This window comes from Balaenoptera musculus, chromosome 2, assembly GCF_009873245.2.
Source record: "Balaenoptera musculus isolate JJ_BM4_2016_0621 chromosome 2, mBalMus1.pri.v3, whole genome shotgun sequence".
In the NCBI taxonomy this organism is placed as follows: domain Eukaryota; kingdom Metazoa; phylum Chordata; class Mammalia; order Artiodactyla; family Balaenopteridae; genus Balaenoptera; species Balaenoptera musculus.
Window position 1 is genome coordinate 74,423,096 of NC_045786.1, and position 17,595 is coordinate 74,440,690.

At 40.1% G+C, this 17,595-nt stretch overlaps 1 protein-coding gene across 3 annotated transcripts in view; it reads right to left on the bottom strand.

Annotated features, from left to right (window-relative positions):
* The window catches only part of FAM81A (family with sequence similarity 81 member A), a 53,629-nt gene that overhangs the window by 10,276 nt on the left and 25,758 nt on the right, over positions 1-17,595 (bottom strand). For all 3 annotated transcript variants that reach the window (XM_036844434.1, XM_036844435.1, XM_036844433.1), the window contains exons 4-5: positions 5,464-5,593; positions 3,396-3,502 (exon numbers count right to left, since the gene is read on the bottom strand). In XM_036844434.1, the coding sequence (XP_036700329.1) occupies positions 3,396-3,502; positions 5,464-5,593 (237 nt within the window). The remainder of the gene's footprint in view (positions 1-3,395; positions 3,503-5,463; positions 5,594-17,595) is intronic.

The following is a 17,595-nucleotide window of genomic DNA, read 5'->3' on the forward strand; positions in this document are numbered from 1 at the left end:
CTGGGCTCCCAGGGTAGGCAGGGCTGCTGGCTGGGTCACACAGTCAAATGGAGCCACCAGCTGGACTCTGCAGGTCCCTCTGGTCCGGTGGGGTCACTGTGTTCCCTAGCATGGTGCTGGTGCTGGTTGGACTCCATGATGGGGCCTGAGGCTCCACAACTGGGCAGGCTGCTGGTTGTGCACCCCTGATGAGTAAGGTCACTGGCTGGGATCCCTGGTCAGGCAGGGCCACCAGCTGTACCCTGCAGTCAGGTGGAGCTGCAGGCTGTGCTCTGTGGTTGAGTGGGGTTGCTCTCTGGACTCCCTAGTCAGGTAAGGTCACTGGGTATGTTCTGCTTTTAGGAGGGGTTGTTCGTTGGTTTCCTTGCTTGGGCAAAGCCAAAGGCTCTGCTCGGCAATCAAGTGGGGCCATAGGTTGGGCTCCACTTCTAGGGTTATAGGCTGGACTCCAAGGCCACCTGGGTCACTGTTCAGGCTCCCTGGTCAGGTGAGGCAAGAAGTTCCTTTTTATTTTCAATGATCATATTTTCTAGAAGCTCAATTCGGCTGTTTGTCAATTCTGTTGGGTTTTTTCCTGGCCACACCATGTCGCTTGTGGGGTTTTAGTTCCCCGACCAGGGATCGAACCCAGGCCCTCAGCAGTGAGAGCACAGAGCCCTAACCACTGGACCGCCAGGGAATTCCCCTGACTGTTCATTTTTGGTAAGCTCTTATTCCTTAGTTGTACCTTCAAAATGTGTATGTGTGTGAATACCCACACATACACATACATACATATACACACACACATCACTTTATCCAAGAATTCCTATATATGCAGTATTTAGAAGTCTGATTCTGCTTATTGTTGTTTCTTCTCACTCTATTACTTATGTTATGTTTTTTCCTTGTGTTGGCCTACAATTTCTGATGTGGACCATTTTTAAAGTCTTTACTGAATTTGACAATATTGCTTCTGTTTTATGTTTTGGTTTTTTGGCTGCGAGGCATGTGGGATCTTAGCTCCCCTGGCCTACAACTTCTGACTGTACATACATGTTCCTTAGAATTTCATGTCTGTGGGAAGACTTGAAGACTGAGTATTTGCATTTGCTTCTGCCAGGCATCTCGGGCCACTACCAAATCAAGATCATTCTAAGATAAATTACTTATTCTGGTTTCTTCAAGGTGCTTGGGTAATGTGAATTCTAACTCTAAATCCACATAAAGGTTGTACTGTGGTCCTGAATTTTCAAGGAATACCTTTTACCCTTCTACACAGAATCAAGATTTCGACAGGAAAGTTTCCTTATGATGTCTCTGTGGAATATTTTTTTTTTCTCCTAGTTCATCCAACCAGGGTTTTACCTTTTGGGTCTCTAATCTGTCCTTCTACCTCACACAGGCCCCAGGCTTGGTCCCCTTACCTCTGTGAACAGCCTTTGTGTCTAGACTTCTGGACTTTAAATTGTAGGAAGAAAAATAAAGATGTTTATGACTGCTGACTAATAATATCTACTAAGGAAGAAAAAATACTAAGATGTTTATTTTCTTCCTGTGCGATGGAAGGAAGGGGATGGGAGATCTTTCTGTACTTGGCAAGATTGAAGAATCTATGAGAAAGAGTGCCATAACTCAGTAATGATAGAAATACAGATAATTAGAGGAAAGGAAACATGGTTTTCATAAGAGAATTCCTGTTAAATCAGCAATAACCCTAAAATGGCATTAAGCATGGAGAGAATGAGATACAAGACCAGGAGAATAATAAATTTAAAACTTCCACAAGCCTCTAACAAAGTTCCATACTGAAGTCGTCTTTAAAAAAATATAATAAGTCAAATACACACACAAACACACACATACACATATATGGTCACTGCTGGCTCTGCTTTGGCAGCAAAATGCCAAGCTCATGAAGATTCATGACAGGGAAAAGTGTATGGTTCTGTGATTGAGCAGATGAGCAGCAGATGAGTTTCACTGGGGGCAAGTCCAGTTTAAGGCATCACTAAAACACAATGCAAAGTATAGCACATTAGAGGGTCCTAACTAGACAGCTCAGCAGCCCCTAGGTGCAGACCTCTCTCACCTAGACGCCTGCAACAATGCCCCCCCCAGCCGACGTCCCCATCTCTGCTTCAGCCCCTGTGATCCATCTCCCAACTGCAATCAAGGCCATTTTAAAAAAATAACATATACATCTGACTGCATCACCCTATCTGCTTAAAATCCTCCAACGGCTCCTTATTGCTCCAGGGAAAGAAACAAGATGTCCTGAACACGGCCTACAGGGCCCTGCGTGCTGGCCCACCTCCTCTCCAGCCTCACTCCCCACCAGCACGCTCTGTTCAGCCCCCTCTGCACCCTGCAGTTTCCTTCATGTCACATTCCTCCCGCGACGGGCTATTCCATCTCCTGTGTCTTCACCTCACTCTTTTCCTCGTGAATGCCATTCGAGCTTCAGCTCTCACTCCCAACATCGCCCCCTCCGGAAGGTCCCACAGCCAGGCTTCTGTTACGCATTCTCACAGCACCACCGTATTAGCTTCCCACGGCTACTGTGACACGTCACCACACACTTGGTGGCTTAAAACAACACAGTCATTCCCTTTTGGTTCTGAAGGCCAGAAGTCTGAAATCAGTTTTCACTGGAGCAGAGGTGGTCCCTTCCGGAGGCTCTGAGGGGAGAAGAGTTTCCTCGCCTTTCTAAGCCCCTAGTGGCCGCCTGTCTTCCATGGCTCACGGCCCCCTCCCCCATCTTCATGGCACATCACACTCCAATCTCCGCTTCTGTTGTCACATGGCCTTCTCTCCTGATCTGACCCTCCTGCCTCCCTCTTACAGGGACTCTAGGGACTATTACATCGGGTTTACATAGATAACACTGTATCATCTACTCATCTTAAGATCTTTAATCACATTTGCAAAGTCCCTGTTTGCCATATAATATTCACAGGGATTAGGACGTGGTGATATTTGGAGGAACCATTATTCAGCGTACCGCAACCACGTATCTTTCATTCAAAGCACTTATCACCATTAGTGATAATAGCATGCACCATATTTAGTGTGCTCTATTTAGGTCATTATTCGATTAATACTCATCAGCTCCCTAGACTATCAACTCCACAAGGATAAGAACAGAGCCTGTTTTTCTTCATTACTGGATCCTCAGCACCTAGGCCATATTCAAGAAATATTTGTTGGATAAACAGACGGGTTATTACCCAATCACTAAAAACAATAATTAGGAAGGTAAAGTGGCAACAGGCTACAAGGAAATTTTCCTGTGAACTTCCATTATGGTTTTCACTTTGTGCAATAAATAAAAACCAAAAGGGAAAAAATTATAGTATTGAGTAAGCTCATGAAGAACTTCAACCAAAACAGATGTTTCTAAGTTGATTACTCACTTAGTATCCAAAAGCTGAAGCTGGTGGTTACTATCTCTGTGGGACATCTTCAGTTTGGTGCTTTGCTCGGATATCGACAAGTCCACTCTGTTCAAAAGCTGAGAAATCTGGAAAAGAAACTTCGCTTGTAAATGTCATATCAAACCTTTTCAGAGGTAATTTCAGAAAACATTAGTGAGCTGTATTCTAGTCAATGGCATTAAATTCAATCTAATTTCATAAATGCATTTAGGAGTCCACCTCATCTCTCCACTACCATTTTCTTTTATACACACCCATCAAAAATCAAGACCAGAGGAGTTCCCTGGTGGCCTAGTGGTTAGGATTCTGGGCTTTCACTGCCGTGGCCCAGGTTCATTCTCTGGTCAGGGAACTGAAATCCCACAAGCTGCGTGGCACAGCCAAAAAAAAATCAGACCAGTAGCACTGCCAAAATATTAATCATGCACTGAGCAGTTAACTACAGGTCTCTGATGAGCAAGCCTAGCTTCTGCCCAGGAGAACTACTTTCCCCCTGCTGGCATAAAATGTAAGTCATTTTTACCTTGGAATTTCTACCATCAGTGTGGTTGCTAATCACAGAATGGAATTCTTATCACTTACAAATTCCATCAAGGTCCCAGATTTACCTCCGTATCAAGTTACCAGAATATATAATTTTTAAACTATAACCCCTCTTACTCCTTTCTCCCACTACCTATCCATTTCCCTTGTCTTTTTACTAAAATGTATTGAATAATATAAAACTAGCCCTTTATGAAATGCCTTTATGCAAAAATTCTGATGTTCAATGTTCCTTAATTCGATATTCACAGAATAAGTATTTATCAGATCCGAAACAAAGAAAAATTATGTCTCTTTTTATGGATTTCTATATGTTTTTTACTCGGTTTGGCTACTAGAAAGCTTAGTATTTCCTTAGCATCTCTTTTCTGATCTAATAATTCTGTCCTCACATTTCTTTAGAGAAAATTATTGGACTTATTTCATTTTATTTTTTTTTCAAGGTTTTATAATAACTATTTTTTACATAAGTAGCTTTAGATCCTTATCAGAGGTAGCTAGCACACAAGTATGTTTAACCCAATAAATTGACTAGATACCCCATTTTATTGACCAGTCTCTCTTTATTTTTATTTTTATTTTTTTAAATTAATTAATTTATTTATTTTTGGCTGTGTTGGGTCTTCGTTTCTGTGTGAGGGCTTTCTCTAGTTGCAGCGAGCGGGGGCCACTCTTCATCGCGGTGTGCGGGCCTCTCACTATCGCGGCCTCTCTTGTTGCGGAGCATAGGCTCCAGACGCGCAGGCTCAGTAGTTGTGGCACACGGGCTTAGCTGCTCCGCGGCATGTGGGATCTTCCCAGACCAGGGCTTGAACCCATGTCCCCTGCATTGGCAGGCAGATTCTCAACCACTGCGCCACCAGGGAAGCCCGACCAGTCTCTCTTTAAATGAAGAATAGCAAGTAAGGCAGACACTGTAGGGAAAGTCCTAGAAGATAGGCCCCATTATGGCAAAGGGGAACTTCTAAGAAGCCAAAAAACAAACTGTGAAATGCCAAGAGTTTTGCTTTGAGAAATTAATCTGTGAATTGCAAGGTGGAATACTCTGAAATTTATTAGCCAGTCTACTCTCTAGCTTCGTTTTAATCTTTTCCCACATACAAACTATGTGATGAGGTAGTCCATAAGACTCATGAATAAAGTATCTATTTCCTGAACCCCAACTGGGACGAGTGCCCTGTAAAACAATGCTTTGATCACTTACCTGTGTAAGAGGTAGTTTTGGAGATATAATTTAGAATTTTTGGAACATGTTAATTGTTTGAAGAACAAGGAGAAAGAATCTTTAAAATTAGGATTGTACTGAAAAATCTTGGCATTTTGGTCGCATACTTACAAAGGGCCACTCCAGTGAAACAGAAGGAGGAAGAGGAAAAGGGATGCTTTTACCATGCTTGTGCTGGGTGCCCTACCTAGTTTCTCAGGCAGGAAATAATCAACACCATGTTATTTTTCGATAAGAACAAATACTCACTTTCAAAAAGGTACCTGAAACAGGTCATACCTGTCCCTCTGCATCTTTGATTTTCGTTTCCAAGATCAGCTTGGCAGCTTGTTGCTCTTTGTTCAAGTGCTGGAGCCCCTCATAGGTCGTTTTGTGCTCAGCAGAGAGTCTGGCTATGCTGGCGTCACATCTATCCGGGCAGACGACAAAGATAATTCTTATCAAAGTCTTCAAACACGCGCTAAAGCTTCCTTACACACTATAAAGTGCATGACCCTACTCGAAGAAACTGCACCATGGATCATGCCTTTTAACAGAGTTTTGAATGAATTCGGAGAGCTGCTCTCATTATGGTTTTTAAGTTAAACCACAGGGATGTTGCTTAATAAGACTAGAGATGTAACCATCAAAGCAACAAAGTCTTTACAATGCTCACGAGTACAAAACTGAACATGCCGTGAGAGCCCAATTACAAAAAAGCTTACACAGTGAGCCGGATGTGGTCTGTCGCTCTGTAGTACCACCTCCGCCCTCTCAGGTTCGGGGCCTCTTTGGATTTTGGAGGCAACTTCTACCACATTTGAAAGTACTATTCCTAACCTTCTACCAAAGCACCTGTAAGGCTGTATGCTTTGAGTGTGGTCCAGAGCAGAACGCTCTACAGCTGGTCCCAGCTGCTCTGCCCTTGAGCCTTACAACTTGGCAGTTCCAAAGGTGCCCAAAGTATCTGTGGCAGATAAGCTGGGTTATGAAGCCTCTGTCAAACCCTAACAGCAGAGTCACAGAATGACCCCCTGGGAATCGAGAGCAAAGCCATGCCCTGTTCCAACACAATCATTCCTGCTTTGAGAAGGAGCAGCCAGCTTGCTACTGGGCTCAGTAGAGACTGCATGCCTAAGCAGGGGTCACTGAGTGACCACGCAATCTGGGCAGCCCATCATGAACACCAAGCCATAGAGGTGGGCATATGGGCAGCACTCCGTCTTGGAGGGAAAGGGATATAGAGATGTCAGGCTTAACAGTCCTAAAGGTATAAGTAAATTACAGGAGCCCAGACTCCTGTGGCCTCTATTCTTACTACTGCCACTTTCCTTCAACTCACATGTATGGCCTGGGATCAGATGAGCTTAAAATACAAATGTTTAAAGTACTCAACAATCAAAGGTAGATTAACATCCATCAAGAGAACTCTAAACTATTTTTATTTTATTTTTTTTTTTTTAAAACTCTTTTTTTTAATAAATTTATTTATTTTATTCATTTATTTTTGGCTGTGTTGGGTCTTTGTTGCTGCGTGCAGGCTTCTCTAGTTGCAGTGAGCGGGGGCTACTCTCCGTTGCGGTGCGCGGGCTTCTCATTGCGGTGGCCTCTCCCGCTGTGGAGAACGGGCTCTAGGCTCATGGGCTTCAGCAGCTGTGGTTCGCGGGCTCTAGAGTGCAGGCTCAGCAGCTATGGCACACGGGCCTAGCTGCTCCTCGGCATGTGGGCTCTTCCCGGACCAGGGCTCGAACCCGTGTCCCCTGCATTGGCAGGTGGATTCTTAACCACTGCGCCACCAGGGAAGTCCCTAAACTATTTTTAAAAAGCAGAGATGAAAAAAGAACAAGTGGTTAAGAGGAAAAAATGAGAAATCCTAGAAATAAGCTAAACAGTTTTCTTAATAGAGCTGACAAACATGACTGGACATGATTGAAGATAAAATCAGTGAATTAGAAGATAGTCGCAAGGAGCTCTCTCAGAATGCAGCAAAGACAGACAGAGATTCAAAACATGAAAAAATAGTTAAGAAAGATGGAGGACAAATCAAAACATGAAAAAATAGTTAAGAAAGATGGAGGACATGTAAGTCAAAGGGAGGTTGAGAAGTCCCAAAAGAAAAAATGGAGAGAATGGCAAAAAAGCAATATTTGAGGTGTGAGTGCTGACAACTTTCTAAGACTGAAAAAAGACATGTGTTTTAAAGTATTCAATGAATACAAAGTAGCATAAGTAAAAATAAACAGAACATGGTGAAATTCAGATAACCCATGATAAAGATAAAAATTTTAAAAGCTACCAGAGACTAAAGACAAAATGACTTTTTTGACTGACTGTAAGACTGACAGCACACAATTGATATCAGAAGACAGTAGATATCAGAAGACAATAAATATCATAAGATGTTGGAGAAACAGCTTCTAAGGATTGAGCGGAAACAACCTATCATGCAAGAATAAGTACAAAATAAAGACAGTTTTAGACATACAAAGATTAAGAAATGTATCACCCACACAGCCATACTGAAAAAGTCATTAAATAATATACTTCAGTAAGAAGAAAAGAACACCCAGAGAGAAGGAGTAGGATGTAAGAAACAACAGTGAGCAAACTGAGAAAATTTTTGGAAAATTTATTGTTTTGTAGACTCTGAAGAAAGTAAGCTACCAGTTCAATTATTCCAAACTTCTTGAGTCCTTACTTGGTATTGAATCACATTTTCTCTAAGTTGAACAACTTGTTTAGCTTAATCATTTGGCTAAAATGCTATAGTCCTTTTTGGAAGTAACAGAAAAAAAAAAGTATTAGGATAAAAAAATGTTTAATATTGACTAAAATATTTTTTAACATTTTAAAACACAATCTGACAAACTGCATATATGCACTTTCTAAATTTCAATGTTCATAATAAAATAGATACAAGGCAACAATTATGTCACTCTCCTTCTATACTGGAAATCTTTTTTAATGTTTAATGCTCAAGGCTGGCATTTGTACAATCATGCTATAACGCACACGGTAGGTGGAAAAGTATATTTTATAAGCTTTCTTGAGGGCAACTTGGCAGTATATACCCCAAATCTTGAAACACGAATATATTTCTATGTACCTTTCAATCTAGGCATTAACCCCAAAGAAACAAAAGTGTGAGCAAAGAAAAATCAAACTAATTAAATTCTGTATAAATTCCTTAAACAATTTCCTGTTTTAGGATAAAACAAAAATCCTTTAAAACGCTCAGAAAGAGTTGGTCCCAACCCACTTACCTCCCTGCATCATCTCCTATATTCTGTCCCCATTTTTCCTCTGCCCTCAGCCACACTGATTACACTTCAGGGCTTTGAACTCATGTCACTCCTTCCCACTCCAAGGCCTTGACGCAGGCTGTTCTCTCGTCTGCAGTGTTCTTCACTGACCTTTTCACCTGCTTAGTTACTATTCATCCCTCAAGCTAAGCACCCAAGTCATTTCCTTATGGAAGCCTTCCTGGAGCCCACAGAGTGGATCAGGTACAGCAAGTACACACTTTCAGGATGCCCCATATTTCTCTTTTACTGAACTTCTTATAATAAACATTTATTATTATTACTATTACTATTATCATGATTATCATTAATCTCTTAATCCTTGTTTCATGGCACGTTCTCATCATTAGTCCATGCATGGCTCACTTCATTCAGTTAATTATTTTTTAATAACTGCTCCTATTCTGAATCCTGTCATCATTCCCTTGTTCTCCTTTTAAGACTGTATTGCACACACACACACACATATGCATGTGTGTGTATATATACATATATATATATATTTCTTGAAAGTATGTTATGTGTGCATTAGTTGAATTCAACTTTTACAAAAGCCATTATGTCATATGTAATATTTTGATACTTATTGTTTTCACTTATTGCTAAGATTCAACTATATTGTTATAGCCACTGTTGTTGTTCATTTTAACTACAGAAAAACATTCTACAGTTTCTTACAATTTATTTGTCCATACTCCCACTGATGGGCACTTTGGGTTATTTTGGGATTTTGCTATTGTGAACAATGCTGCTATGAACATGCCCTCCTGTGGTACAAGCACAACCGTGTATGTCAGGCAGAAATTAATGGATCACAGACTATGGTGTATGTTCAACACTGGGAGGTAATATCAGACCCCACTAATTTATCCTCCTACTAGCAATGGGTAAGAGATCCTAGGCACCTACACCCTCTCTAATGCTTGGCATTTTCAGATATTTCAGATGCCAATCAACTGGGTGTAAAAAAGCATATATTGTTATGTTTTAAAATTTTCATTTCAACATTAACCAATGATGTTGAATCTCTTCACAGGTTTATTGGCCATATGTGTTTCTTCTTTGGTAAGATGTCAGTTCATGTCTCTTACCCATTGTTATATTGGGTTGTTTGCATTATTCTTATTAACTTGTATGAGGTCTTTATATATTCTTGACACTAACCTTTTACCATCCAATATCTTCCTCAATTTGTAACTTCTTATTTTCTTCTTTAAGAATGATGAGCAACATTTTAAATTTTAAAATAATCAAATCTATCAATGCCTTTTATATCAAGAAGAAATCCTCCACTACCTAAAGGTCTAAAACAGGGGTCCCCAACCCCTGGGCCACAAACCAGTACTGGTCCATGGCCTGTTAGGAACCGGGCTGCACAGCAGGAGGTGAGCGGCGGGGCGAGTGAGCGAAGCTTCATCTGTATTTATAGCTGCTCCCCATCACTCACATTACCGCCTGAGCTCCGCCTCCTGTCAGGTCAGCAGCGGCATTAGATTCTCATAGGAGCGCGAACCCTACTGTGAACCGCACATGCGAGGGATCTAGGCTGTGCGCTCCTTATGAGAACCTAATGCCTGATGATCTGAGGTGGAGCTGAGGTGGCGATGTTAGTGCTGGGGAGTGGCTGCAAATACAGATTATCATTAGCAGAGACGTTTGACTGCACAGAGACCATAAGAAATCAACTGCTTGAAGACTCATATCAAAACCCTATCAGTGAGTGGCAAGTGACAATTAAGCTGCATCTGGTGGCAGGCTTTATAGTGGCAAGTGAGTTGATGTACTTCAATTGTAGCGTTGCATCTGATGGCAGGCTTTAAGTCAGAATCCAACACTTATTTTAGTCCACGCATGGCCCGCCCATTATTTTATTTACCACTTCCACCCACGCCTCTTTCCCCGCACTGTGCACTTATCTCAGTCACAGTTTTGGTAAGCCCACAAGCTAACCCTAGCCAAAACGAGTAACAAACAAACGCTGCTGGAGAGCTTCTTTGAAAAGACCCAATGATGAGACAGCAGAAGCCTCTAAGACTGCCAACAAAAAGAAAGCTGCATTTAAAAGAAAATACCAAGAGTCCTACTTAAATTATGGGTTCATTGCAACAGGTGATTCACATTCTCCAAGCCCGCTTTGTATAATACGTGGCAACCGGCTATCCAACAAAGGCACGAAACCTTCAAAACTGCTTCTCCACATGGAGACCAAGCACCCTGCATTAAAAGACAAGCCTCTGGAGTTTTTCAAAAGAAAAAAACATGAACACGAAGAACAGAAGCAATTATTGAAGGTCACCACTTCATCCAATGTGTCTGCACTGAGAGCATGAAATGTGTCTGCATTGCTAAAGCTAAGAAGCCCTTTACTATTGGTGCAGAGTTGATCCTGTCTGCCGCTAAGGACATTTGTTGTGAACTTTTAGGAGAGGCTGCAGTTCAAAAGGTGGCACGTGTTCCTCTTTCGGCTAGCACCATAACTAGATGAATTGATGAAACAGCAGAGGATACTAAGGCACAACTGTTAGAGAGGATTAATGAGTCACCATGGTATGCAATCCAGGTTGACGAGTCTACCAAAGTTGACAACAAGGCAACAATGCTTGTTTTTGTGCGATACATTTTTCAGGAGGATGTGCATGAGGATATGTTATGTGCACTTTTGTTGCCAACCAACACCACAGCTGCAGAACTACTAGAGTCTTTGAATGATTACATATCAGGAAAACTGAATTGGTCATTTTGTGTCACTATACGCACAGACAGAGCAGCTGCCATGACTGGACAGCTTTCTGGTTTCACTACTCAGGTCAAAGAGGTCGCCTCTGAATGTGAGTCTACACACTGTGTCATCCATAGAGAAATGCTGGCTAGCCGAAAAATGTCACCTGAACTTAACAACGTTTTGCAGAATGTGATTAAAATTATCAACCACATTAAAGTACATGCCCTGAACTCACGTCTGTTTGCGCAGCTCTGTGAGGAGATGGACGTAGAGCACACACGTCTTCTCTTACACACAAAAGTGAGATGGCTTTCTAAAGGTAGATCACTGGCCAGAGTTTCTGAGTTACGAGAGCCGCTCCAGAGATTTTAGAAAAACAGTCACCAGTGGCAGCACCTTTCAGTGACACAGAATGGGTCACAAAACTTGCTTACTTGTGAGAAATATTCAACCTGCTCAGCGAACTCAATCTGTCACTTCAGGGGAGAACGACAACTGTGTTCCAGTCGGCAGATAAAGTGGCTGCATTCAAAGCCAAACTGGAATTAAGGGGGCGATGAGTGAACATTGGGATTTTTGACATGTTTCAAACATTAGCAGAGATTTTGAAAGAGACTGAGCCAGGGCCTTCTTTCTCCCAGCTGGTGCATGATCACCTATCTCAGCTTTCAGAAGAGTTTGAGCATTACCTCCCAACCACAAAAGACCCCCAAACTGGGAAGGAATGGATCCGCGACCCATTTGTGAATAAGCCAGGTGAATCGACTTTGTCCACACTAGAAGAGGATCAACTTCTTGAGACTGCAAATGACGGTGGCCTTAAAAGTATGTCTGAGACAACTTCATATGTTCTGGATTAAGGTGAAGGCAGAATAGCCTGAGATTGCCACAAAAGCACTGAAAAGCCTGCTTCCACTTCCAACATCCTGCAGACTTTTCTGCAGTGACAGCAACCAAAACAAGATTACGGAGTAGACTAGACATAAGCAACACACTTCGGGTGTCACTGTCTCCCATCATCCCCAGATGGGACCATCTAGTTGCAGGAAAACAAACTCAGGGCTCTCACTGATTCTGCATTATGGTGAGTTGTATAATTATTTCATTATACATTGCAATGTAATAATAATAGAAATAAATTGCACAATAAATGTAATGTGCTTGAATCATCCCAAAACCATCCCTCCCCCGCCCCGGTCCATGGAAAAACTTTTATTTCTATTAAAAGTTTTAAGTCTTATGTTTAGCATTTAAGTCCTTTACTCATCTGGAGTGAATTTTGTATCTGGTGTGAGGCAGGAAAAAAAGGATCTTTTTTGATATGGATAATAAATTTTCTAGCTCCATTTACAGAACAATCCCTCCTTTCTCCACTGATCTGCTGTGCCATCTATCACATATACCAAAGTCCCAGACATGTGTGGTTCGATTTCTGGACTTTCTATCCTATTCCACTGTTCAGTTTCTCTATCCCTAAGCCAACAACATACCATCTTAATTACTGTAGTTTCCTAACAAGTCTTGCTATCATCTGGTAGGGCAAGTCTCCCCTCCTTGGTCATCTTCAGAAGTGTCCTGGATATTTTTTTACTCTAAACCCTGACATATAAACATTAGGATCATCTTATCAAGTTTCTCCATAAAACTCTGAATTCTAATTGGAATTCCATTGATTCTAAAGATTAATTTGTGAAAACTGATACTTTTAAAGATATTAAGATTTCCTACCCTTGAATATAATACCCATTTCTATTTACTAATGGTTTCTTATTTCTTTTTTTTTTTAATAAATTTATTTATTTTATTTATTTATTTTTGGCTGCGTTGGGTCTTTGTTGCTTCACACAGGCTTTCTATAGTTGCGGCGCGCAGGGGCTACTCTTCATTGCGGTGTGCGGGCTTCTCACTGTGGTGGCTTCTCTTGTGGAGCACGGGCTCTAGGCGTGCGGGCTTCAGTAGCTGTGGCACGCAGGTTCAGTAGCTGTGGCACACGGGCTTAGTTGCTCCGCGACATGTAAGATCTTCCCAGACCAGGGATCGAACCTGTGTCCCCTGCATTGTCAGGCGGATTCTCAAACACTGTGCTACCAGGGAAGCCCCTCTTATTATTTCTTAATCAAATTTTAAAAATTTTTCAAGAAGTCTTGAATAATTTTTGTTAGATCTATGCCTAGTTATTACACATTCTCTGATTTTATTTTAAATGGTATCTTCATTTTAAGTATGTTTGCTAGTTGTTTGCTATTGGTTTACAGTAAGGAAACTGACCTTTGTACATTGATATATATAGCCATCTTGCTAAATTTACATTAACAGATTAAGAGAGAAAAATTATCTGATGATTTGAACAGATGCAAAAAACATTTGAGAAAACTCAATGCAAATTATAAAGATTCTTAGTAAATTTGGAATGTAAGAAAACATCCTGAATCTGATAAACCCATGTTTGATTATCATCCAAAAATGGAAAACCTCTGGAGGTATTCTCATTAAAGTTGAAAACCAGAGAAAGATGCCCACTACCACAATTTCTACTTAACTGTATTGAAGATTTTAGCCTGTACAAGATGACAAGAAAAAGAGACTAAGGAAATGAGGATCAGAAAAAGAAATTAAATTGTCATTATTTGTAGATGATATCATTTCTACAGAACCCCCCCCAAATCTACAAATCAGAATCATAAGTGAAATAAAATAATTATTTTGCAATAATTCATTTAATGTCTCTCTCTCCTGCTAGAAAGAATATAAGCTGCATTTAAGAAAGAAGGACAACTGCCTTTTTCATCACTAAAACCCTAGTGCCTAGCACATTGCCTTGCATGTAGTAGGGGCTCAATAAATATTTGCAAATGAATGACTCTAAGGAATAGTACTACGTACCATGCACTGTACAAGATACATGACATATATTAGATCATTTACTCCTCACAATCATCCCCACTCCACAAATGATGGTTAAAAACAACACCAAATACAGACCCTTCTTTTTAATTTTGAGTTCACAATTTTTAAGCAAAACATTATTTAAATCATATTTGGGGAAATCTGAGGTTTTAACATACCATGAAATACAAAAATATTATAGAAAGGCATTATTTTCCAATCCAAATAGAAGCTTATTGGCTAGAAACTGTCAGGTATCACTACATCAGACCAGTTCACCATCTTTACAAAGTTGTTCAAGGGACAGACTATGTTTGAAGAAGTTACTTGAAAAGGTCTCAGAATGATCCCAAAGCTCATGGCTCACAGATTTGCACTAGCTATAGCTTGGCTTCCATATTTTGTCTCACTTGGAAACACAAATACTACTACATAAATTTCCATTAATACAGGAGGGCTAAATATGTTCAAATATGGTACATACATATAGCAGAACACTCTCTATCCGATTAAAAAGTATGCCAGATCTGTGTGCATACTAGGAGGAGGCCCACAGTATATTGTTATGTAGAAACAAGTGGCAGAATAGCATGTAGAATACTTTGTAAAATTAAAATCCCACTGTTAGGTAATTATTACACTGCAAATCATTACATTACTGTAATGATAAATTATCTTATAATTATGTATGAGAAAAGTCTAAAAGGACAGATACTGAACTGTTAACATTAATTACCTCTAAGAAGTAAAACAGAGCTAGGAGCTGGTGAGCCTCCATTCTTCTACTTCATGTATTTCATAGTATTTCTGACTGTTTATCACAAGCATATACCATTTCTGTTCCTTTATAAGTACAAGGGCAGGGTAGGCAGGGGATGCAGGGAGGGATGCAGGGTGGGATACCAAAACCTCCCATCAGGAAATATACACAGTGAAATCAACTGTGGTTTTCTTAGGTTAGTAACAATGTATTCTCAAATGTTTCAGGAAAAAATGTATTTTTGAAAGAATAATAGAGTAAGTTACTTGTAATAATGATAGAGTAAGTAAAATGCTAACAATTGGTAAATCTTTCAAGTTTTCTATAAGTTTAAAATCATTTCAAATATATATATATATATATATATATATATATATATATATATATATATATATACATGAAAAAAGGATAAGCAATATTACTCTCTCAGCTAGTATTGAATCAAAGACATCATTCTTTGCTTTTAGAGAAACACACTCATAAAAGGCAGCCTCGGGGCTCGAAGATAGCTGCGTGTGTGACTCAGCTGCTTTAGTTAAACAAGAATTTGCAATGAATCTGACCAGTTGTCCTGTTTCATCCTGAAGTTATATTATGGATGAACCGATAATGCACTCATTGCAAATTTTCCCTTTTCGGGTCTTTGGGCAGCTGTTATCTCCCAGGTACAGTTCTTGGTTGTGGCCATCAGGTGGCAGACTGACTCTATCACTTGGCTACCTGATCAATGATGGCAGGGAGGTGGTCAGAAGTCCAGAACAGAGTCCCGAAGGTCTAGCAACAGACATGACTTGGGCCACCACGCTTAGGCAGATCTTCTCTTACAGCTTATGAGATGGTGGCATATGGCATTGAAAAGGCAATGACACTTACATAATGCCTACGTCCACCTTAGTTTATCTCTTCACATTGGCATTTTATAATCTCGCAACCTTACACAGGTCAATACAGTACAATAAGATGTTCTGAGAGAGAGACCACATTCACATAACATTCGTTATAGTAAATTGTTATAATTTTCTATTTTATTGTTAATCTCTTATTTTGCTTACTTTATAAACTAAACTTTATCATAGGGATGTATGTATAGGAAAAAACATAGAATATATAGGGTTCAGTGCTATCCCTGGTTTCAGGCATCCATTGGGAGTCTTGGAATGTATTCCCTTGGGACTACTGTATCATAATCTAAGCCTCCAACATGGGTGTTATCCATGGCCTAACAAAATATTGGCATTATCAAGAGGTTTCATGATATAAAAACACATCTTGGGCTTCCCTGGTGGCGCAGTGGTTAAGAATCTGCCTGCCAATGCAGGCGACACGGGTTCGAGCCCTGGTCTGGGAAGATCCCACATGCCGCGGAGCAACTAAGCCCGTGAGCCACAACTACTGAGCCTGTGCGTCTGGAGCCTGTGCTCCGCAACGGGAGAGGCCGCGACAGTGAGAGGCCCGCGCACCGCGATGAAGAGTGGCCCCCGCTTGCCGCAACTAGAGAAAGCCCTCACACAGAAACAAAGACCCAACACAGCCGAAAATAAATAAATAAATTTAAAAAAAAAAAAAAAAAAAAAAAACACATCTTACAACTCTATCAACTTAAATTCCTAGGTGCCCATCTCTGCATAACCACTGATAGAGTGCTTTGGGTTTTCGGGCTTTCTTTGTTTTACTTTCTGCTAGTTATTAAATTGTAGTGAATGACATTCGTATGAAATATCTCTAGTTCCAGTTTGGTTCTCTTTCAATCAACAGCAATAAAGCTAATGTAAATTGAAAAAAAAAAAAGGCAATGACACTTAAAATATTAAGTTGCTCATCTTCCATATTATAATAATTATTATATATATAATTATTGTATGTATACATCATTAAGCCCTTAAGTGCTGGCAATAATTTAATTGAATCAGACTACATAGAAATTTACATCCCAGGACATTGTCAAAAACAGCAGAACATGACATATACACACTATTATATATAAAAGAGATAACCAACAAGGACCTACTATATAGCACAGGGAATTATACTGAATATTTTGTAATACCCTATAAGGAAAAAGAATCTGAAAAAGAATATATATATATATATATATATATATATATATATATATATATATATATATATATATATATATCTCACTGTACTGTACACCTAAAACTAGCATGATATTGTAAATCAACTATTCATCAATTTTTAAAAAAAGAATTATATTGGGGATACTAGGTTGTGTAATAATACAATAAAAATAATTAAAAAGCATATGTTTGGAAAGAAGAAAAAAAGTAAGCAAACAGAAAAAAAAAAAAAAAGAAACAAAACAGTAGAGCAATCTGCCAGGAATTAGTGGAACCTAAGATTTGGATGTGACACCAACATAGGCAGGCAGCTATATAAGATATGAGGGGAAGAGATGGTCACAGAGAGCTTTGGTAAAACCACTATCATCACAGGCTGACTGCAGTGTCTGAGGACCGACATCAGTCCTAACATGAGAGGCTTCATATTGCAGGAGAAACAGACATGACTAAAATAGTCCAGCTAAGTCACTAACCAAACAAACAACAAAAACAAGCCTGAGGGCATCGGTATCCAGGATTGCTACAAAATACTACCTAAAACGTCCAGTTTTGTTTTTTTTGTTTTTTTTTTTTTTTGGCTGTGCCACATGGCATGCAGGATCTTAGTTCCCTGACCAGGGATCAAACCCGTGCCCCCTGCAGTGGAAGCACGAAGTCTTAACCACTGGACTGCCAGGGAAG